The 25848-nt window shown below is 35.5% G+C and overlaps 2 protein-coding genes across 3 annotated transcripts in view; one reads left to right on the top strand and one right to left on the bottom strand.

Moving 5' to 3' along the window:
- The window catches only part of LOC150098042 (nose resistant to fluoxetine protein 6-like), a 352140-nt gene that overhangs the window by 322457 nt on the left and 3835 nt on the right, over positions 1 to 25848 (bottom strand). The window lies entirely within an intron of this gene.
- LOC150098041 (protein obstructor-E-like) overlaps positions 22683 to 25848 on the top strand; it is a 56005-nt gene continuing 52839 nt past the window's right edge. The window contains exon 1 of the mRNA XM_090406585.1: positions 22683 to 22771. Within this exon, the coding sequence (XP_090262711.1) occupies positions 22732 to 22771 (40 nt within the window). The 5' untranslated portion in view covers positions 22683 to 22731. The remainder of the gene's footprint in view (positions 22772 to 25848) is intronic.

Raw genomic sequence — 25848 nt, 5'->3', positions numbered from 1 at the left:
TATTTTTATTACATCCGACAGATAAGTGTATCAGCATTTACTTATCATTTAATTTGATCTTTTTTTTGTAATTATTTAATGGCGAATTGTAAAAGTTATTACTGCTAGTTAACATGAGTATTTAATCTGCTGTTTTTCTCTTACTTTCTCTTGTTTATTGAAGTTTCTCTGGTTATTGAAGAACACCTTGACATGCAGAGATAAGAAGGCTATTATTCCTCTTTATAAGACTTTGACAAGGCCTCATTTGGATTATTCTGCACAGATCTGGCCGCCTGGGTTTCTTGAAGATGCGAATGAGTTGGAACGGATTCAGAGGCGAGTAATTAAGATGGTGGCAGAACTGCGTGATGCTCCAGATGAGGAGAGATTGAATATTTGTGGATTACAGAAGCTGGTTGATCGGCGAATAAGGGGTGGGGATATGATAGAGACATATAAGTTGCTTTGGGGGAGGGGGGTTATATGATTTATATGGACGAAATATTTCAGTTCATGAATAATATGAGAAAAACTAGAGGTCATTCATTGAAATTGAGTAACAGTGTGGTAAGCAAAGGGAGTGAAGACTAGGTTTTTTGCTTGCAGAGTGTTGAATGAGTAGAACAGTTTGCCAGTTAGTTCTGTGTACTTTGTCGGTGAATGATTTCAAGGGAAAATATTATTATTATTATCTGAGACCTCCAGGGAGTCAAGAACTCATCGAGAGAGGCTGTAAGTTACCCAACCCAGCTATCATACCTTCCCTTAAATTCATTTACACTAGATGCACTCACTGCCCTTAAGGGCAAATTATTCCACTCACTCACTGCTCTCTGAGAGAAAAACCTAGCTCTTACCCTTTTCTTGACTGAGAACAACATTAACTTCCATGGATGCCCCCGTTCTATCCCCGCCTTCCATATAACGAAACATTTCATCATTTGAAATGCTATAACACCCATTCAAAAGTTTATAGACCTCTATCATATCACCCCCTCTTTCTCCTGTTAATCAGTCTGTAATCCACATACTCGCAATCTGTCCTCATAATCTAAATCCCTTAACCCTGATATAATCTTTGCAACTCTTCTTTGCACCCTTTCCACGGCTTCTTTATCCCCTTGGAACCCGGGAGACCAAATCTGAGCACAGTAATCCAAGTGTGGTCTTATCAAAGCCTTATAAAGAAGCAAGATTACTTCCTTATCCTTACATGTCAAGGTTCGCTTTGGCATAGAAATTATTCTCTGAGTTGTATTTGCAACTTTTGCTATGTGAACTTTGAACTTTAAATTCTTATCCACCAATACACCAAGATCCCTTGCCCCTTTAGTTTCTTGTAGCATAACCCCGCTAATATAATATGCCGCTGGATCTCTAATCACGCCAAAGTCATAATTTATACTTACCAACATTAAACTGAAAGCCATTTTGGTTTGCCCAGATTTCCAGTCTATTCAAATCATTTTGTAATTGCTGAATATCAGTAGCATCCCTGATTGCCCTGCCTATCTTCGCATCATCAGCAAACAATTGCAAATCTGATGATGGACCCTGCTTGAAGTCATTAATGCATAGATTGAACAATAATGGCCCAAGAACTGAACCCTGAGGTACACCACTGGTTACCTTAAATCTGGTAGATTCACACCCACTGTATACCACTTTTTGATATCTGTCTGTCAACCATCCCCTGATCCAAGTCAATAGATTATGTTCCAATTCCATATTCCAGTTTACTCAACAGCCTATCGTGTGGTATCCTACCAAATGCCTTAGAATAATCCAACATTATCATAGTGTATCCATTTCCTTTATCCAACTCGGCCGTAACATTGTTATAAAATATGAGCAAATTGCTAAAACATGACCTTCCTTTAGTAAACCCATATGAGAGATAATCTGACATATGACAGATATTGATTATTGTTGCTTAATGTTTGAAATGGACCTCCCGCGATGAGTCTACAGATCCCATAGAGGTTCCTGTATGTAATAATAATTATAATAATTATTATTATGCAAAGTACATTCATTTGGTTAGGATATGTAGAAGGAATGTTATCGGGTCATTAAAACGAATACGATTGCTACTAAACGGTGACATTTGTAACCTAAAAGAAATGTAAGCAACAAGCTGAATATTTCGCATTTTATTCATACGAGAAGCATGGATCAGAACTCTATTCTCAGGAACAATACGTACAATACGACCATGGCTATAAATGTATATCTTCGGTGTAAAGAACGATATTTGAATGTCTGAAATCTGACTGAGGTGCTTTTCGTCCATGTTAACTGGCTGTCTTGCATTCCATTACCATAATTAGTAATAAAAAAATGGAATAACAGATTATCACCAGCTTATTTTCCACGCACGTACACATTCCTTACATGAATTGTAAGGAATGTGTACATTCCTTGCAATGCGAACAAACTAGTAGCTAGTTGACGATCAGGTTACAGCTGGTATTAGGAACAGTACACCAAATTATTTTTGACAGAAAAAAAAACATTCTTTTGACATAAGACTATATAATCATGTGCCCTACACAGAACCCCGTTGTCTATCTGAATATGTTTTACAGAAAATAGAATACAATTTATTTTTTTTTAAATCATAAATAGCATATAAGATGAAATGAAATCTCTGAAGTGGCCATTGCGGCCTTCTGATAACGCAAGATTGGCAGAAGCACCATTATAGCTATATTCGATTCTAGTCACCGACAAGATAAACTTTTTTTTTTTTTACTTCCTCCAGTCGATCTTTGAAGTAATTCGGCATAATCAATCTCCAAATACACAAGTACGTACAAGCAGGCAATAGTTATAATTATAATGCATTCGATCGCTGCGATGGTGAAGATGGTGAAATCGGTATCAAAAGCCAAGGCGAAAAACGTTTGCCTACACCTTTTGGAGAAATGAAGGTAAAAAAGTGTTAGTAGATTTATTTATTTATTTTACATTCACACTGCTAATACTGTTATATCTCTGATAAATATATTTTGCAAAAATGACTTGTAAACATTGAAATATGTATTTTGTAAAAGAAACAAACGAAATTTTTGAATAGAAGTAACATACTCTTCACAATCACCCGTCATAAAAAATTTTCATTCCATCGAAACATGACATTTTAGGTGATATAATGACTACCTTACATATGAGAGAGCTACAATCTACGTATCGTTTTCATGTCACTTCCTTTCAATCATGTGTAACCTTCATTTTCAGTGGTTTTAGACAGCAAACACTTTTGTTGTTTATAACTCACCTTGGAGGCTCTTGCTAATATCAGAGCTATTGCAACGCTTTGTGCAATTGCTTATTAGACTGTCTGTGGTTACCACAGTTTGTCTGCTATGAAAGACTAGCTCAGGCGAACAAAAATATTAGGACTTGCCACATCGCTTCATCTACTTCTTATCCGCTTGAACAACTTAAATCAATTATACAGGCATAAAGCATAAGCAGTTCTCCTCAGTAACAGTTTAAAGGAGCACAATCAGTTTCTTCAATTATAATTTCAAGCGTATACTAGCATACGGCGTACCAGATATGACAATCTCGCGCAATATCCCTTCGAAGATGCATAAATATCTAATACGCGAAAGATAGTGAGTACATTTAGATAACAATAAACAAAAAAGGGTTAGAATCTGTGCATGATTCAAATTGTGGCCAAAAACAGGGTAAAACACTACTGAAAAAGAGAGTTAAGAGGCTTCACTTCGGCGATGCAAAATTATTCAAATTAAGTGGATATTGAATCTAACATTATTTCAAAGCCGAATAGAGAAACCACAATAGTTTCATGCCGAATATAGAAACTATAAAAGTTTCGGCGGATCCAAGCGTAAGCAAACCTTTCATGACAGGGGCAACTCGTAGCAAAGGTGGGAATAAGCCCTGATCACTATCCTCAGTATTTCCCATAATGTAAAACACATCTCCTAGCGGACATGTATGATGTTATACATTATGCGGGGATCACTACCCAGACCGGTTTCGGTTGAATACTTATAATCAGAGTTCAACCTTTTGTTAACTCTCAAACGGCTTCCTTTCCTCATTGTTTACATATGGGTTCATTATAGTTAGACTTTAAAAAAAAAAAAAAGAATTAGAAGTTCAAAACTGCCAGAAGACACTTCGACTAGTGCATTTTGTCTTTGTGATGTTGCTGTCTTTCAAACCGCTTTTTCGAAACAAGGGGAATCAGGAATACCAAAGTTAAATCACTTCATCAATTACAGAGTTTAACATACTTCTTCGAGTTGGCATTCTGATTATCAATTCTCAAAAACCATCGGTGTTGGCAAATAACAGTAGCAGTCATTCTTCACTGCAATGTAATAATATCGAAAAAGCACGAACAAACATTCAAATTACACTGGAAGTAGTTGTATCAGTGGTTATTGCTAATGTAACTGATAATTTCTCGAACCACTATCAACAAATGACACTTCAGATGAATCCATTGTTGTCATAAAATTCCTAATTTTATGTTGTATATATATATATATATATATATATATATATATATATATATATATATATATATATATATATATATATATATATATATAAAATAAGCGTGCTGTGTTATATTGATATATAAACTGAAAATAAACTTCAAACCCATGCATTATATTAAGACCCTACTGAGATCACTGAAGTCGCCTTATCTAAATTTGTGGAGTTTTTATTACTATGAGTGCTGCAACAACAAAAAGATATATTTTGTTCATTATATTAATTAGATTTCGGTTCCTATGTTCGTTTTATGTTTTCCTGTATTAACATAACAAACGTAACTATATAATGCTGGGAATAAATGTTTTGTTGGCTACGAAAGTTGGCTTGGTGCAACGAATGGTCCAAATATATTCACATCAAGAATGCAAAGATTCGGTTGTATGAAATTACGGTCGAAGCAGTTAAGGGTATGAAGGCCAACCTATTAATTAAATCTGTGAACAGCGGATATTCGTCTGACCGGTTTTCGAATGAAACCTACCTACTTCGTATAAGGCTGGATAATTCAACGTTCCGTTGAATTTATAAAAGCCTTTATAAAAGTTTTTTCACAAAGAATGTAATTATTAAAGTAAGAGCAACGGATTCATTTTGGCGATGTAAATTATATAGAAATAGTGATATTGAAGGTCCAACGTTATTTCAAATGTAAAATATATGTAGAAACTTCGAAGGCTTTGAAATTTGCTCACAAGTTCTCCGGTTAAAATTTTGAAAATTCTGAAACATATATTCGGCTTTGAAATAATGTTGGGTCTTTAATATCCACTATTTCTATAGAACGCAAGTAGTGTTTGGATTACTGAAAGGAAGAATGATAGAAGGCGTGTAAAACGCGTAATGTTATTTTATAGTCGTCAAGAAATGGAGAAATTAATAGTACAAAATCGAATGAAGTAAGAGAAAATGTGCGAAATGGAGTAGGCAGTGGAGTAAGGTTTACAAGCAACATGCAAAGTAATCATTTATACGAGTGTAAAAGAATTAGAACAGTTTGTAGGTCTGAAAGGGTCTGAAATGACTGGAGAGTGGTACACATGTGAAGAAAAACAAAAAGAGAAAGAAAGAGAGAGAGAGAGATTGAAATGGTATATAACAATGAGGGAAATGCGATTTGTGGTATAAGAACTCATATGATTATGAGCGTGGCTGAAATTTCTCAAGTACAAAGATTCAAAACGGACTGTGAAGATGCAGAAAAAAAGGTTGAAAAATGAATCAAGTAGACTGAACACCGTCTTCTGTTCAGCCTACTAACGATGCTAAGTAGACTGACAGCAGAAGACATGGTGTTCCGCAAAATGTGGATGAGTGGGGTGATGTGAATCCTTTTCCTAATGAAAAGGATTCACATCAACAGGGTATTTGAAGGGGGTTGATATTAAACAACTAGAGAAACTGTTGATAAGTGAGAAAGTGGATGCAGAGTTGGCGAAACGAGAATTATTGCAGAAAGGGTGATTGCACAGAGGAAATGATTTGAGTGTTGTTGTGTTAGGGGAAATGGTACATCGGAAGCAACAAAATTATAGACTTCTAAGTCTGTTATGCTTGTCCATTAATGCCGCAGGTATTAACAATAAAAGGGAAAGGAATGAGTGACTTGTCTCCTCTAAAAATAACATAGAGATTGAGTTATTTTAGAGAAGATAAGAACTGACAATAGAGAGAGAAAGAGACAGTCAGACAGAAGTATTACTGATGATTGCAAACGAAGTAATCTAGCAAAAATAGAGATTCAGAGAAAGAACGCAGTTAACTTTGGTGTAGGATTAAAGGGAAAACGCACAACAAGGTATAGTTACAGTCTTGAAGTGGAGAAGAGGTGAAAGTAAAATGTATTGACAAATTAAATCAGCGGTTGCACAGTGAAGAAGACTTTAATCATGAGGACGCAGGCTGAAGGAAGAACATGACGGTGGAAAGAAAGAGATTTGATAGAGTCAGTGCAGAAAAATTATCTTCCAATGGTAGGAGACAAAATACTGGATTTGTTGATAACAGACTGTGAATGAAGGACTCTTTCCAGCTATGATTATGAGCATTATGATAGAGCGCCAAGGTGCTGTCGGGAACTGGAGAAAGTCAGTTTCTCCTACTGACCATAAACTCCCTTCTCTCCATCGTCATGTTCCAAATATTTTAACTCTAGATCGGGTTTTTTATTTTCTCATCTTTCAAATTTAGATCCTGCCTTAGACAACTCAAGGTTTCAAACTTTTAGACTACCTTGAAGTTAAGCATCTAAGAAACATACTGAACACCCCTAAGAAAGTTTGAAAATTCGTTCCTAACTTACGATAATCGGTAGCCATTACTATAGAGCAGCGCTTTCCAAACTGTGGGCCGTTAGTTTTGTTGAGAGGGCCGTGAAATAATGAAAACAAATATAAAATGTTTTAAGACTAAGTGTGCCATGTCAAATGTGTATGTAAGATGCTAAAAATGTAATATTTCCATTTGATTTTTGCGATATTCGCTGTGTATGTTTTGTATTGAATATAAATACAAATAAATATTATAATAATATATGTCTGTATTGTGATTTATTTTTCGATGGGGGCCGTGAAATATTATAATTTTTTCAAGGGGGCCTTTATATCCGTAAGTTTGGGAAGCACTGCTTTAGAGCACAGAAAGCAACGTGAAGTGAACTACTGCGCACGCGTGAAAAGAAAAGTAATGGACAACAAACAGTAAAAATAAATAAAATAAGTATTTTGAGAGTACACTCATATATTACCCTGAACGTTTATCGAAATTACCAACCGTTTCACTGGAAGATTAGAGAATAGTGATTCAGATAAGCTTAATGCATATAGCATTGTGATTTCTTATCTTCAGGGATTACAGAACTCTCTGAAATTCGCTCTATCAATAATAGCCTGATTACCCTAAAACTACACTGTTACATTCCTTCATACTGTATAATAATACCCACAGTATCACTTTAGGTTGAATAGATTAGCAGTATAATATATTAGTAATTAGCAGTGTAGCGTAAAATAGCATTAGTAATGTCAACGGATGTCCGTTTATTATTACCTACTGTGGGCATTGTAGACTGAAGACATTGTCGGCTGTTTAATCGAATTGATGAGAATTTATCAATATGATAAACAGCTAAATATACAAACAATTGATGTCTAGGGACCGGGCAGGGAAATTGAAGTTCAGGGAACATATTACAATCACTATTATGTGAGGAAACACTGACGAGTAGGAATAAGGAAGTTTTTGTGCTTGTAGAAATCTGTGTTTCTCTTCGTATATTGTCATAATCAATTTTGCCTACTGCGAGCATGCCAAATCGCCTGGGTTTCAGAAAGGGAAATATACACAGGCAATAACCAAGATAATATCGTGACTGCGAAATGTTGAATACGAAGATTAAGAGAATGTAAATTGCAGAATACAGGTGGAGGCAGAAAATCAGGAATATATAATTCAGACTAAGTCTGAAAAGAGATTCTATGAGTTAGAATTTTTCGATACGAAATAATTACTTATTTCTTATGCTGGCTTAGGTTCCTATTCGTCAAGTTAGTTTTTCAATACGTGATAGGAAAGAAAAGGACAAAGGGTTATTTATCCTTGGAAGTTAAGTAAGGGTGTGGTTTGCAAGGGACGTAGAAATAGATTGGTTTCGTGACGAGTGGTGAATAAGTGGAATATGTTGTCTGAGAAAGTGGTAAGCGATAATGAAGGACTTCAAAGAAAAAATATGAGAGGCATTGCAAAAGATAGAAAACGACCTCTTGCAATGAGTTCCAAGTCTCTCCAGTGAGGCATTCAATTAATAATAAAATATTTATCTGGGAGAAGTACTGTTTAGACTTGGCGCATGGGATGCGTTGTTCCATATATCAAGAACTGAATTAAATTCGGCGGCAGTCTCTTTAACAAAAAATAAAAAGATTAAAAATAAATCAGCCTCGCCTACTCCCTTATAGGGAGTAGGCGAGGCCGTTTAAGCCCTATCCTAACTTTTGGAGACTAAATTATCACTGACTGAACCTTTAAATTCATAAGCAAAGAATTATGGAAAATACTGTGGAGTCTTCAACACGAATAACTTTTTGTATAAGCGTTATACCCGATGTTCTAGCAAAACAATAATAGCAAGTACAACACTGTTTTGTCAATGCATGCTATTTGAAAAAGACGCCATAGGCATCTTACAGTGCTCAAAAAGGCGAACATGGCGATGATGACTGAGTATTTAAAGTTGTTTTTTTTAAAAAAAAAAAAAAGACTTGCCAAGAATAATAAAATTACTCAGTAAAATATACCTGATTCGTTTTCAACAAATGCATCATAAAACTGCACTACAAACTATTGAAACTATCACAGTATGAGTCGTAAGAATTTTTTTTTAATAAAATAAAACTAACTACTGAATTTACAGTCGTGAAATAAAAATATTCTATGCGTCATTGCCTCGTCTAACTATATGCTTTTAATCACTCTATTTTGTTCGTCTAAAAATAAGTAAAGCGATATCTGGATGAAGTTTTGTGAAGACTAGAAAACACGTGTGTGAGAGATATGTTTGTAAGCGGGACTTCAGTCTATGGACTCCAGGGAAGGGTGCTGTAGGGAGCATTGTTCTAACAGTTCCAAAAACATTTCTTTCGAAGAATCTTTGACTCTCCATTAGATATAATAATAATAGCATGTTGCTTGCAAACACGATTCATGATTATTTGAAAGTACCTCTCAGATTTAGGCTGATTTATAATTCGTTCATATAGCTGGTTTGCAAATTATTTTATAAAAACATTTTTTTTTATAAAAGATGTCGCATAAATGGACTATAACGTTCGAATTAATTATATACGATGTAAATCGTTTGGTGGCTAATTTCATCTGATTCGACAGCTGGTAAACAAGATTTCATCTGAATGTATTAATTATTTTACTTTGTCGTTAAAGGTTGTATTTGAGCTATCACAGTTCTTTCCCATCGTTTCAGCAAAATAATTAAATTCGCATTTTGACACTGTTTAGAAAAAGAAACAAAATCGACTATTATTCATAACAAGAGAAAGAAATAGGATTTGTGCACGAAATTGTAAACTTAGTTGTTACAATCTTATATTTCACTCAAAATTGAATAATAGGAGGAAAGAAATTCAGTTATTTTGGTTCTTGGTACAGAGAAGAAACAAAATAAATAAATAATGGAGTCAATGACGACTCAACCAGTATTTTTTAATGATGATAATAAATAAAAACAATATCTAGGTCAGACTTCGAAGAATCTTTAAATTCGCACTAGCAAACATAATGTTAATATTAAGGGAAAAAAAACTACGTAATTTAAGTTATTGCAGATAATGATATATCTTTTGCTTTTTAAGGAGAAAATAGATTAAAGTCGAGAGCACCGTAACTATTTTAAAAGAATGATAATCGAGGATATAAAAGTAATGGAAGCGGGTGAACAGCAATCGGTATTGCTGAAACTTATGTCAGCGTCCGGATAATTGGTCCAGTCATACCCTTCAGTGATAATTTGCGTCTGGGATTAAGCAAAATCCACTCGGTCATGGTTGGAATCCAAAGTTACAACGGAATATCAAAAGAATAATGGTGACCAAAATAGATAAGTGTATGTGTGTGTATACATATATAGAGTTGGTTTCAGCGGAACAGCTTGTGTAGACTTCCTCTAAAGACCATGAACGTTATGGTCTAATTGAGATGCTAAATGCAGCCTTGAAACTGATCTTGACGATAATGTATTAAGGGCGTGGGCGCATCCGTACAGCACAGTGAAAGTTTCTTTTGTCTGCGAGTGCACTTCGTCTGATATGTGATCTCCAGGCCAGAGTAATTGTTGGTAATCGATTTTTTAAATGGCTATTTATTTCGTCCCTTTATATAGGAATACAAAAGAAAATTTTGCTTCTTGAATAAAATGACATATTGCTTTTGTGTGTGCACGTATGTCTGGTGTTTTTTATTCTACGAGGAGAGCATTATCAACTGTCTTAAAATCTTATCAAATAAATTAATCCAGGTACTTCTTATTTAAAATTGGTAATGGACTAAATTGATCTTTATACAATGGGTGTCCGCGCGGTTAGCCTAGTGGCTGTGCGCTTCGCAACCATATGACTGAGGAAGGAGGGTCCCAGGTTCGATTCCCGTCGAAGACGTGAGGAATTTGAGGATCTTCTTCAGCGATAGCCAAGTTAGCCGGTCTTGGGTGCGGGCAGTAGGGTTTTTTCCGCCAGTTTATCTGGCGTTTTTCATCCCGCAAAAAGGCAAACTGACCCCGTGAACACACACGGATCTACAGCCATAAATACCTACCCCCCAATGAGGGGGCTCAACTCGCCTCAATAGGGACGGGGGGGAAAAGGGAGGAAACTCCATACGAATAAATAAATATACAATGGATGAGCAAAATATCCATTGCAGAAATGTTTATAAGACAATTAAAGTCCATAAAAGTTACTTTGATTAATCTCCTTCAAAATACGATCCTGGAGAACATTACATTGTTCGCTGTATCTCTGGTAGGCTTGTCTGGGAATGGTCTGCTGTTATCATATTCCGTTGAATATCAGCGGTATCTTGAATCTGTTTCCTCTTCAGAGTGCTTTTCAACGCGTGGAAGAGAAAAACAATCGCTAATGATGAAATACGGTAAGTAAGATTGGCGCTGAACCACTAGGATACTACGTTATGCTCAGAATTTCTTAAAACTCGGGGCATCGTTGTCATAGTGTAGAAACCAGATACACGAAGCCCATCGACGAGTCCGTTTACAACAAGTACATCTCAAAGATGTTGCAGAATAGTTGTGCAGACAGTGTGATTCTTGGTTTGGTCTTGGGTTACTGAAGAAATTCCTCATTTACAAGAATCTTTGTGTCGAAGAAAGCGATCAGCATTGCCTTGACAATTGAACGACCGTTTTTAAAACTGGAATACCACTCAAATGTCTTAGATGGACTCATTTATTTCTCTGAATGCATGCTGTAACATTTCATGCATTTATGTGACCGCTTTATTAATTTTGCGACAGACTGATGGCCACAAGTTGCTCCCTAAAATCCGTTTCATAGCGCGATGGAGTCCAAAATGTTTTCATTTTTCATCAAGTCACTCACGACTGAGTCAAGATCTCTTGTTCTCTGTCAGAGCGTCAGCAAATGTTGCTGTTAGGATATTGTTTAGTGGTTTCCTTAAAATCAATTCTTCCGGATTAACTAGCCATGATATGATATTGAACTTTATATAAAATGAAGTGAATTAAACTGATTTAATATAAGTCCAATTTACCTTAAAGCATTAAAACAAGATGTGCGATGGAGTCAAAAATGTTTACATATGAAAATACATTGCTTTTCAAGCACAAAGAAGCATAACAATGAAAAAGAAAAAAAAAAAAGACATGCACTTAATTGCAACAGATATGTACTAAGCTGGAGGAGGCTAAACTGAAACGAAAATACATATACATATCAAGAATACTCATGTTTTCTTTTTCTTCATACTACAAAAATGTCGACTAGTCCCTAGATTTGTTTGTGAAATATTGTTAATACATAATATTTCACATAATTTAAGAAATTACTGGATAAATTTGATAAAATTACTGGATGAAGATTTTAAGGGGATGTTTTCGGAGATAAACTAAAAATATAGCGGAATTTAAGACATGTTCGAAAAAAAAAATATTATACTGAAGTGATTCAATAGTCGTTCTACGCTGAATGATCAACTGGAATGCCCTCACCCCTTAACTCCAAATCAGTACTATCAATAATTGTTATTATTGATAGTACTGATTCACTGTGTACAATGCATATATTACATATAGCTTCTAAATAACTTATTAACATTTATATTTATATATTAATATTCATATTTATATTTTATATTCATATTTTTACATCTATATGTACGTATTCGTACGTTAACATCCATATTTACATAAAATTGCACTTATATTTTTATAACTACATATTCTGACGCGTCCAGAAATTACCGCTAAATAATACAAGGAAAGGGGGGTCTCACACGCGTGGCAGCACAGAGTGCCTCACCAGCCAGCCGCTGACCACTCCACCCTCGTTCTGTTCTTAAGTCCTTAAAAGGACTGGCTTAAAGGAGCGAAGCAAGAATGCTTTTCATATTCCCCGTTATCTGTAGAGGACAGTGTAGGGATAAGGTGTTATTGAGCTATATAAAGCTCTGATCATGGCAAGAGGGTAACAGCAATAGCCGAGCCTCAGTTAAAACTTCATTGGCTACAGCATTACCATCCATTACCCTCCAAGGGTATTAATCACCGCATCTCACGGTCGATCCATCACGTTCTGTTCTCCACAAATAATTTACAATGAGTGGTGCTGTGATTAAAAAAAAAAAAAAAAAAGTGTGTGTGTGGACACGCACCCGCGTTTACACGTGTGATAATCCCTGACCTAAAGAAAGTTAAATAATATTTCGACCAATCCTCGAGTTTATTAAAAATGAATATTAACTAACATATTTCTTAAAATAAATCTAAATGAAATTCCGAAAACGAGAAAATTATTCCCGTGTATGTAAAACATATCGAGTTCCCATATATGAAAAGCCATATCTGTTACACGAAATGACAACAAAATTTTTGTCACGGATTGAATTTACAATTCTGATGAGTTAATGTAGAAAAATGAAGATAATCTCAGAATACAAAACACGTTTAAAGATATTTGTTGCCTTGAATAATCTCACGTTTCACCAACAATGCGGTATTAATTCAAGACACGACAGACTTGTCACCAAGTCTTAGATGGTAACATATTCGTTGCTAGAGAGAAGTATAGTTCTTAAAGCATAAAAGTCTTCACGAATTATTTCTTCCAAGGTTATAGGAAAGTCAACCTAAACTAATTCTAACTGATTTACAAATTAATTTTGTATTGTATTATATTTATGAGGGGGTTTCGCTATGCATTATATAAGAACTCGCATTTCCCAAGTATGATTTCATTTTTTATGATCCTACTAATAAATAGTCGTACCATTAATATCACGGTTATTGGGCTATGGATCAGGTACAGAACTTTGCTCTACTGACTAAACATTAAACCCTTTCTTTTAATTTAGACGTTGAATAAGCAGAGTAGATTTATAATCTTCTTTTTCAATCCTTTCAGGTATCTTTGGCTTCCGAAACCTTATTTATAAACAAATTATGTATATATGTTAAAGATACCAAGCTATTTTAAACCTGATTTTACTCCATTTTCCCAAGTAAGCAAACAGACAAACAAGTCAAGTTTACGTCTGCAAGTGTTGCAGTCTAGCTGATCCTACACGTAGTGCAAGACCAAAGCAACTCATGGTAAAAGTAGAATAAGCTCTGATCACTAATCTTAATATTTATCCTTAATGCAAAGCATATCTCCTCGAGGAGATGTATGATGCTCTGTATTAAAGGCAAGGGGCCACTACCCAGACCGGTTTCGACCTTTATTGAGGTGGATTTAAGTAAAAATTAGGACGATCCCTAGACCACTCCATAGTGGCTGAACGACCGTCCAACTCAGCGTTGTTCCACCCAGTGACAAGCTCACCCCGTCACCGAGAAGAACTTCTCATCGTTGGCTCTACCCAGTGGCAGGCTCACCCCACCACCAGCTAGAGCCATAATCTCAGTGGTGGCCCAACTCGGAGACAGGCAAAAACCTATCCCCAAGCATAGCCTCTCAAAGCCAGCCCCCACCAGTTCCGACCCCTATCAAGATCTCACCAGTGGGAGCCAGGCTAGAAATACCAAGATTTTAGTAATACAGAGCTTATAAGTATTTTACCAGAACAAGTTACCATAAGGTGTTTTAACCTTATTAAATAAAAATCTCAGGAGGGGATATAAATATAGAAAGTATTTTACCGTGGGTATAATAAATGTTAAAGATACCAAGCTATTTTAAACCTGGTTTTACTCCATTTTCCCAAGTAAGCAAACAGACAAACAAGTCAAGTTTGCGCCTGCAAGTGTTGCAAGTCTAGCTGATCCTGCACGTAGTGCAAGACCAAGGCAACTCATGATAAAAGTAGAATAAGCTGAAAGAAGAATGATTAGTGATCAGAGCCTTGGTCTTGCATTACGTGCAGGATCAGCTAGACTTGCAACACTTGCAGGAGCAAACTTGACATGTTTGTCTGTTTGCTTACTTGGGAAAATGGAGTAAAACCAGGTTTAAAATAGCTTGGTATCTTTAACATTTATTATACCCAAGGTAAAATACTTTCTACACATATATATATCCCTCGATTACGTCATTTTTTTCGATACCCAAATTCGATTAGTGCACCTTTATACATCTTAAAAATAAATGTTACAGATTTTAAAAATTTTCTATCTATACATTTTTACTTATTTAATCGTATGGAGTTATACATTTTTATGGCTAACTATTTTAAAAAATCACTCACTAGAATGAAATGATTTAGTTACCTATTTAAAACATTTTACAAAGTTATTTTTAATGGCCTACTACACTACTTTCATGTGCACTATATACTGCTTCTTCTTCTACGCGTTATTCCCGCTTCCCATGCAGGGTCCGCGTGTTACTTTAGATGCGACTTCTTTGTTAGTACTACTCCCAACCGACAGGTCGCCTGGTCTGCCTCTGGGGGGATATATTTTTGACTGCAGAGGCGTATGTTCACGGGCCGGTTTGCCTGTTTGCGGGATGAAAAACGCCAGATAAACTGGCGGAAAAAACCCTACTGACCGCGCCCAAGACCGGCTAACTTGGCTATGCCTGAGGAAGATCCTCAAATTCCTCACGTCCACAACGGGAATCGAACCTGGGACACTCCTTCCCCAAGCATATGGTTGCGAAGCGCAAAGCCACTAGGCTAACCGCGCGGTTATGTGCACTATGTATACTATGTTCCAAAATTTACCGCCAATATTTATGTTGTCAGCTATAGTACGCCCACAGTTTCGAGACCCTTCGACACTTCTGCGCATGTCAAAAAAGGAGAATCCATTCCGATAACAGGATAATCAATCCGTCTTCTGGGATGAGTTGTTTATTATTACACTTCGGAAAATTAGCTTCTCTTTTATGATCATTGTAGTTTTTAAAGTGGTAAGTATTTTGCTTGTATAACAGTTGGGAAATTTTATCTATAAAGCACGTGATTTCGCGTGTTGGCGATCGATTCGTACGTCCCTCATTTCTTTCTCCCCTTCAGCATGAATCGACTATTCTTGGCACCAAGACAAGCGAAGCTGTACAAAAGTGTGGGCGTACTATAATTATATAGCTTGATGGTCGTATCTCGTGCCTCCTTTGCAATGTTATATGAGTGTGTTTTCCTTACTTTTTTATTTTAAAGTATTTTCCCAAGCTTTAATCATAGTAAAAGAATTAGTGAGCAAAAAAGTGGATGTGTGAAAAAGATTCGATGATGAAGAGAGAAGCAGCAAAATTTGCAGAAGAAGCAATAGGGCCATACCGTCGGTTATATGAAAAAAAAGAAACAAAATGCCTGCCAAACTACGTTAACTCAATTCTTTGTTAAGAAGTAGAATAATAAAATTTATATTCTGAATATGTTTTATTGCCTTTCAGCTTCATGGTTTTCCTTTAACTAGGCCCCCTGAGATATACCTTAATTCTTTTATAAAAAAATTAAGGTTCAAAAAAGAAATTTGAGGAACGAATTATACTGTTTTCCATAAATGAGTGCGTTTTTGATTAATGTGCCTGTTTTAAAGAACGCATTAGGCGCACTAATCGAGGGATTGCTGTATATATACTATTCATTCAAGCTTGAATTGCTTCCTCTGTCTTAAGTAAAAGTCTGGTTATATTCCTCTAATTCAAGCCCTACCCAAGGGCCTATGAGTTGTGGAAATACCTTCTGAATATGAATGCTGTGCCGAACAAAGCTGCCTTTTGCAGCTACCCAATTTTTAATCCATCTAACTCGAGTGCTTCTAGATGTTTTTTCGATGTTTTAGAGATTGCAACTAAAGCACCTATTATTATGGGAACAACTTTCGTTTTCTTTTGCCAGATTTTCGTTCAACTTCGATTTGCGACTTGCGATACTTTGCAAATTTTTTCAGTTTCTTTGTCGTCAATCCGACTATCTCCTGGTACTGATATTTCGATAAATCGAACACCCTTGTTTTCACTTTTATTCAACCACTGTTATATCGGGTGTATTACATTTCAAGCTTTTGTCAGTCTGGATTTTGAAATCCCAGAGTATTTTAGCTTTTTCATTCTCAATCACCTTTTGGTCAACTTTATGCTTCCAATAGACTTTAGATACTTTAAACCCGTACTTTTTACATAAATGCCAGTGAATTAATCTTATCATGCCTTTTACGGTACTCAATTTGTGCGATTTTGCTGCACCCACTTATAATGTGGTCTACCTTTTCTTTGCACAATATACATTTACTATATGTATGTATATATATATTGTTTGTCCCAGGCGCAATATCCTAATGTTGCAAGACCTTTTTATGATTATTTCCTATTTTGCGTATATTCCAACAAATGATTGAGGGGGCGCAAATTTTGCCTTTATCCAGAACGCATAATAATCTCACAACACAATGATGGGTGCAAAACTTCATCATAGAAATGTCCAAGACTTTTATTATTTATGTGGCAACTGTATAGTATAGTCACAAATAAAAATAATCATTCACGCGCTCCTAAAAATTAAGGGGAAAATTAAAAAATAATAATAAACATAAGGAGATGCGATAAAAGTTGCGACACACACACATGGGCACGATTATGATCTAGGAAAGCATTGCTATCTTCTTAAGTAGGGTAACTTGAAGAAAGATGAGGCAGAGGGGAAGAAATGATTATCAAAACTTCTAGCATGCTATAAGACCAGTACTTGACAGTAATGAACGTAGGAAATAATTTTTAGACAGATGATGCCCTCATATTCATTTATTAGAATGAAAATGAACAAATAGAAGCAGAATAGAAAGATGCATATTTTGAATTTCCTGAATATACTGTAGAAATGCAAACATTTCTGACTCACAAAGGTCCCAGATTTTTTTAATAAGTTAAGGGGTTTCATATTATAATGATAGTAATGGAGACTATTGCACAAGACACAAAGCTCCAGAATAAAGAAAATTTGTTAATACTTCAAGTTAAATGAAAGTGTATACATATTGGAAAAATACATCCTTCTTTAGTACCTGGATGGCTTTATCTTCATATGAAGGAATCGCATGAAAAATAAGTTTCTTCACATAACTGCCAACAATTTGGATGAGCAAAATATTTCTGCTTTCTTTGAGACTATATAACAGTAAGTAGTTTGTTGGTTAAAATTATGACCGAAGCGGTTATGACTACGAAGTCACTATACTGGAGGAAAACTTTCAATCAAATTCCAACCAAAGATCGTTATTACAGATTGAGTACGAAGATTACTGGGAGAGTAAAGCAATCGATCCAATTGTAAGATTAAAAACAGCTTTCATGTTGCTATTTTGTACTAGGGAGGGAAAATGGGGCTTTGAAACCATTCGATGATCCACAGTATATTATTTTTGCTTTCCCCTGTGTCATAAAGTAAGTTTAATGAAAAATTTCGTTAAAGCAATGTATAACGGAAGTAGTTTCAGTGACTTTAAACTTGAATTTCCCCATATCAGTGATGCAAACAAAGAGCTTGCGATTAGTCTAAAATAAGAAAAATTCATAAAATATCAATACTTTGAAAATACTTAGAACTCTCTGGAACTAGTCTTATGTATCTGTCGTTCAAGAGTCTTCCAGAAAACTTTTTATGTTAACAAAAAGACTGCTCATAACGAATTATTTGCTTAAATTTAGTAAAAGTAGATCAAAATTTCAGGTGCGACATGACAGCGAAAACCAGCTTCCTTCCTTCATGCTCCTCAGCGCCTTTAAAAATGTTAGTCGATAATATGAAAAATGTTTCTTTTGTTTCCATTTAAGATAGAAATCAGTCGCGTAGTCCTTTTATTTTTACGTGTAGATCACAGTGATTGCAAAATTCCATAATGACGTTATTCATGTTATTCTAAACTTAATGACTGCTCCAATAAACTGTGCAATTTATAGTACACCAGAATACCCATATTGGAAAAATACATCCTTCTTTAGTATCTGGATGGCTTCATTTTCATACGAAGATGAAGGAATCGCATGAACCCCATTTTTATGGGGTTCAATGCTTTCTCTGGGTGTGTGTTTTAACATTTAATGCTTCTAAAGAAACTAAAGCGTGACCGTTACTTTGTCGACGTTCTTTTCATTATCTATGGTATGACATTTGAAAACGGCTTACACATACCATTTTGTATCTGTTGTATATTATCGACATCCTACAATCATCTCTCTTCCAGAGTTTTTTTTTTTTTTAATCCTTAAGGAGAAAGAAGTCGAAATGGGGACAGATACAGTAAGTAGGGTGTGTGGAAAATACAGCATCTCGTAGGGGATGCTGTGCTTAGCTAAGCATTCCTGGACACTGACGGCTGCTTGCTTCTGGTGCAAAACCAGACAGGGGCTAATTTGCGAGGCCTATTTCCGAGGAATTCTATGTTGAAGGTAACGGAGAAAATAGTTCTGTAGATAATCTGACCTTCGAGAGGAAATATCCGATGCTGAACATCAAAGAAGCCAATCAGCAGTTTCTTGGACATCTGATCCGCCTCACTTTCATCGGCATACGTTATTTATCCGCTATTATAAATTTTCTTCTAATACAGGGCTTTCCCAAACTTTTCTGGGTCGAGACCCACTTTCGAAAACGGTAATTTTTCGCGATCCACTTGCTTGTAATTCATATTTTAAAACGAAGAGGGAGGGTTGAATAAAAAATATCGCTTTACTACTTTTACATTTTTTATTGAATGCGCTTAATTAATATAGAAATTTATTAATCACATACATAATGAGGTGTATGTGAAGAATGGGCTTGTTTTCTATTTTTGCTGATGACGTCTCTGACGTCCATATTGATATGTGTTATTTTCAGACGCAAGGTGTTTGATAAATGAACTTTATTTCGAAATTTGTTTTTAAGTCCTATCATTGTCGAAAATCCAACCTTCACACACATATACGAAGTAGTAAAAGGAAGCAGCAATCTTAAAGCTGCGGTAGAAAGTCAGATACGTGTTTTGAAGTGACAGCCAAAACTGCATCAATTTTTTACGATCAAAATTCATTTTCAACGAAGTGTCTTCAGACAAATCAATTAGTTCTTCGTCTGCCTTCGTGGATATATACCAGCACTTTTCCCCTCGACAGCCAACGTATTTCAGTATGCAAAAGAAGAGATTTAGGGAAACTTCCCATCTCTTGGCACAGTTTTTCAAATAAGCGCGTGACTGTAACGGTTTACTCTTGATGAAATTTACGATTTTCACGGCAGTGTTTAAAACGTCTTTCAAATGACGCGTTCTTACGAACGCGTATCACTATTACCACTATTTATCGCAATACCACTATTTTACCATACATTGTCCGTGCACCGTCCGGACATATACCAATACAACTCATCCGGTGCAATTCCTTCGATTTTGCATAAGTGTCAAGAGTTCCGAGAATTTCCTCGCTAGTACCTCGAATAATTGGTTTACCAAACAGTATATCTTCATGCGGCTCATTGTTCCATATAAAACGGATAAAGACAATCAACTGGGATAAGCCTTGTATATCTGTTGACTCATCCAGTTGCAGAGAAAAAAAATTTACTTGCCTTAACTCTGTTGATAAGCTGATCTTCTATCTACTCGGATATTTCATCGAATCTGTGTGCACCCGTGTTATTGGAAAGTGGAATTAATTCAACCTCTTGTCACCAAACATAACTCCAACAGCATAACAACTGAAAAAAAATAAAAATAAAAATAAAATAAAAAAAAACAAGCGGCTTGTTTTTTTTCAAATCTACATGATTTGTCTCAATATGTCGAAGTAATTTGTTTAGTCGCATACTCTCATTTGCAAGAACTTCACAGCAACTTTCGTTCTGCTGCAGAACGAAACGGACAGATCCTTCTTTTGGGGGTTTCCCTTTCAGCGACTCGAGTTTTCGCCGGATTCCTTATCAACTACTGGTCCATTACTATGGTAAATATTAAAAAATAATAATTAGAGAAACACTTATTATTTACCTAACACGCTAATCATTAAATTAAGAAAATACGTTTTATTTGCGATTACAAACAACTAACTTGAATCAAATGCGTTATTTTAACCTGTGACAGTATGCAGCTACACTAAGTACGTCGAGACATGTTGTCACAAGTTTGTTCGATCGAGCATATCTTGACCTGTTTGTCTACTTGCCTACATCTTTGAACTATCCGCAATAACGAAGTGTAACTGCTGTCGAGAGTTGATTGATAAGTAATTCAAAACTGGTTTGATATAGATCTGCGAGCTGAGAGAAACTAGACAGAAATTGTAATTCTCATATGATCTTTAACTTTGAATGTGAATCGACTTTGAATTGCTCATCCGACAATTCTCGATGAGGAAAACTCTCCTAATAAACATCTAAACTACTCTCATATTTTAATATTTAACGCGACCCACCCAAAATCAGTTCGCGACCTACAGGTTGGAAATCGTATGCACCAAGGTTCTGCTGTACCAAGTGTACAGCAGAACCTTGGTGCATACGTACTTCTTCAACTAATCCATTTCACAATGACTACTGAAAGAAAAATGCATACTTTTTTGATCAACTTACTCAGTAGTGACTCAAGCTGCCACCTTTTCTGCTATGCGACGTTAGGAAATGTTGTCTAATACCACTTTGATACTGTTATTTATTTACCTACCAAAAAAAAAAAAAAAAAGTGTGGGGGGGGGGTCTGACGAAGGCTGAGCAAAAATAACTCGAATAGATTATTCGAGTTATTTTTGCTCAGCCTTCGTATATTATTATTATTATGTGACACCTCCAGGGAGTCCAAAGACTCATCGAGGGAGAATGTGCCAACACCATTGAACGATCGTTCCCTTTCTAACTACTAACCGCGCTCAAACCTGCTTAACTTTTTGCGAGCCATTAGTAGCAGAGGCTCTACCAATCACCAACCTTCACTGAACATTCCAATCCGAATTGTACAGTAGGTATCCTCGAGCGATGAGTCTTCGGACTCCTTGGAGGTGTCACGAATAATAATAATAATAATATGTGAAGAGACTACAGAATATTGATCAGTAAGTCACCAAAGTACAAATAAAAAACAGAATTTTGTTTAGACGTTTTAAGGTAATAATATGAAAATACATGATCACATGATTATGTGCAATGAATGACACATTTCTCAAAAGATCGATGTACTAGGAGAAAAAAAAATGTTCAGATCGATTTCAGATTCAGTTTAAAAATGCATATTTCGTTTGCAAAAGAAGATGTACAAAAATTTATTAATAATAAAATTCTCATTAAGATTTTCAGTTAATGCAATATAATTCGATTAGATGATTTAGATTTTATTATGAACAATCAGAACTACCGCTCTCTGCTCAACTAAAATACATTTTTTTGTTCTTATCACTCAAAACGGGTATCCACTGGCATCCCTCAAAAAATATTAAAAAAAAAAAAAAAGTGATATAAAACATTGTGTGAGGTTATTTTTATTATTCCCTAATTAATAAAACATTGCTGTTCTTTAATAATTTCATTCAGCCTTTATAAAAACAACAGCGGCTCAGACACTTCCGAAAAATACTGCATAATTCTATCACTTGTTATGCTTATCAGCACCTTTTTTTCTATCACATTTTTTTTCTGAACTCGCGAAATTAATGTTTTTCACATGTTAGCTCAGTTAATAGGCACAATCATTCACATCGTTGTTTCCATCATTACCAATATATACTGACGATCTTTGAAGAGCTACTCTGTCTTAAAAAATATACAATCAAGTTCAAGAATGAAGAAGAAAACATTCCCTTAATAGTATATCACGATAGGGAGTCACTAATATTCTACAGAAAGTTATTCCTCAGGCTAAACTGGCGTATAATGCTTCCCGCCAATCTCCAAGACTACTGCATGGCCACTGGAACGAGGCTAGGTCAATGTCGTTTTATATGTAAGCGGAGCGGCGCGACTTTTGGGCTTTAGTTTGAGGGGCTTGGATCAGGTGTGCTGTTCTGTGCTATAGTTTACCGAAACTCTCTGGTCAGCATGCAGTTCTTTATGGTTGCCATTCTCTGTGTCGGAGCAGGTAAGGATGTGTTCTTCACTCGGTATGGTATGTTATTTTAAGTAAACCGATGGGGAAAGCGATATTGATTTCAAAACAGAATAATAAATATTTTGAGTGTTTGCGTCAAAATGTCTTACTGGTGAATTTAAGATAAATTACAAATACCTCGTTTAAAAAAAATGGAATTATTTCTTTTAAGATCAAAGAATTCGTGTTATCTCTTGGTTTTAATGAGCACGGATGCTACGTTACGCATTTCATTATATTCAGAGAGCATGTGAAAACCTCAGGTTTATTAGGATGATGCGAGGATGTAACAGATGTTTAAGTATCACAGCAACTAAGTTTCACAAAATTTGAATGGAGGCCCTTCCCCCCGTTAAGGATAGGTATCTGCGTTTTGCAGGTGCAGTCTTAGATGAATAGTACACTTCTTTTTTTTTTCTTTCCCTCTGAAAAACCGTGGTTAACCCAAAATTTGTTTCCCAGTTTCTGCCTTGAAGAGGAAGGGTTACGGTTACAGTAATTATTTCATTTTACAGAGAAACTAAATAAAAGTCTAGCTTACATTTAAAGCGATACAACTATCAAAGCGAATCCCTACTTTTTTTAATGATTTTGACATGTGGCTAATCGAGATGCTGTAGAAGATATATGCATATCAAATGTACTGAGATATTGTTTTTTTTGAAAGAGTCAACCAGCAACAGCTGCTAAGAAGAGGTAACGAATAATAGATTTGTCATAATAGATTGGTCACAGATTTTGTTGCTTCGATCATAATCCCAAATAACAACAATTTTAACGAGAATATGATCATCTCATAATTGCGACATTTTCGATCACTATGGCGTCTGGAGACTAATCCATCTCTTGCCTTCCAGCCTCCTGTATATTTAGCAGAAAGTGTCATATTTCGAGGAAAATTCGGGTATTGATAACTTGATCAGTTTATAGTGAAACTGGTCAAGTCAAATACATGAATTTTCCTCAGAGTAGGACATCAGCGAAGACCACTAGCGGGCTAGCATCTTCCGATATCCGAAATTTGTAAATCAATTATCTTTATTAATATAGCGTTATTATTAGCACGTAATATAAACTTAATAAAAAATCGATGCACATTTTAATACATACATATTGTAATAGAATGTGTAAGCAAATTGTATTACATATATAACTTCAAAGTATTTTTTTAATTGCACTTTTCTAAATAAGGAATTCAAAGAATTCATTACCGTGACTGTATAAAATCAAATTGTTAATTAAAAGTTATTAAATGATGCTTCGATACTTTTAAACTTTAACAGATAAAAAGTAGTCATTTCTTTTGAATTATTTTTTGGCTTTTAATCTTATCTAATTAAACGTACTGAAATGACGAAATGTTGAATGGAATAAATATTTTACGGACGTGATACACACACGACTTTTGTATTTACGTCTATTGGAACTAAGATATAAAAGACTTGGGAACCGATTTTGCTATTCTCGCACAAGATAAAAAGAACCTTGAAATCGGTTTGTTGGACCCAGTTCTTCATCATCGACTTTTTTTGCATTGAATTATGCACTAAATGTTTTGTAATTGGCTGAAATCCACTTACTGCTCGAAATATCCTGCATTTGATTGTAAGCAGGGGCGCGCCGGCCATATGCGCAATGTGTGCGACGCACACAGGCGCCAGGATAGTAAAGGCGCCAAAGAGGAGGAAATACTTAAAAAAAAAAGGTTTTTTTTTAAAGTGATTTTTATTGGAGGGGGGGGATAGGGGCACCAGCTAAAGTTTTGCACACAGGCGCCGGACACTACTGGCGAGTCCCTGAGTAAGTAAAATCCAAGGACCTGACATTCAGCACGGTCTTCCTTAGAACAAACGGAACGATGATCTGTAATGATTTTACAAAAAGCTTTAATAATCTGATGATGTTCTGCTAAATGAAATGGAGGTTTGTATATATCATGTAAGGATGGAGGTCAATTCTACATCCTTCTGTTTGCTGTAGGGATATTTGTGAGTCGTTCTAAATATAAAAGAAACTGGTTTTTTATTTATTTAGGATAAAAAAGAACAGTTATTTATTGTATCTAAGTATTCGACATCTGCAAGGTATTAAATGATTATTTACAATGCGAATATCAAAATAACATCTATCTGAAAGCACTCTGATCAGTTACATCGCCTAATAAGCATTTCTCATCTGTCTTCTAACACATCACTCATCTCCTAACATTTGTTAATCGCTCCAAGCTCTACTCTGGATCTCCTATAGTAATTCTTTCATCAAACTGTGCATTATCCATTATCTTACTTTTTTACGACTGATAAAGCGCTTTCGATTGCTTCTTTGCGATGCCAAAAATTTACCCCAAATCCGTTGTTCCTTGGAAAAACTCTTTCTCTCCCTCTCTCTTTACATCACTGCATGATCAAAGCTATGGAAAAGCCTCCTGTTAGCGCTTCAGTAATTTCTGTGCATGTCCCAGGCATGCTGAAGCATATCGAAACTTGTTCGCTTCTGGCGAGTCTGGATGTAATGACTTAAACTGAGATCCATGCTGAGGTAACCTCGGTTGGGTTCATCGACAAATGTTACGTATTATGAGACCAATGTTAATTAAATGAAGTGCATTTCCTGAGTGTATATAGTGAATGAACAAGAATCCAAAGCTGATCTTTACATATCGTTATTTTTCAGTTTCTTTTGAATTTTATCAATTTTAAAATTTAAATTTCATATTTTCCCCTTTATACGTCTAATATAAATTTACGAGTTACATTATCGTTACTATGATGAATGTATTTGGTTATGTGTTCATTTTTTCTTAAATGATTATAGATTTAGACACAGCGTCTAAATCTATGTGAATATACTTTAAGAAAAAGATCAGCGAAATTTTGCAAATTTTAAGCGTTTTCTTATGAGAAAGAGAGAAGGAAGTGTAAAAAAGAAATAGACGATTCGTAATGCCATTCACTGTATGTTTTACAATTCAGAAGATTCGAAAACAATTTTTTGCTCGCAAGTACTCAACAAGCCTTCTTTGGCACATTCGGAAGAACAACAGAAGCTCTTTTAAAAACACCTGGATT

This window comes from Typopeltis vanoorti, chromosome 16, assembly GCF_054136105.1.
Source record: "Typopeltis vanoorti isolate ZY-2024b chromosome 16, IOZ_Tvanoo_1.0, whole genome shotgun sequence".
Classification (NCBI taxonomy): domain Eukaryota; kingdom Metazoa; phylum Arthropoda; class Arachnida; order Uropygi; family Thelyphonidae; genus Typopeltis; species Typopeltis vanoorti.
The sequence above is the reverse complement of the archived record's forward strand: the minus strand, read 5'-3'. Positions and strand labels throughout refer to the sequence as shown.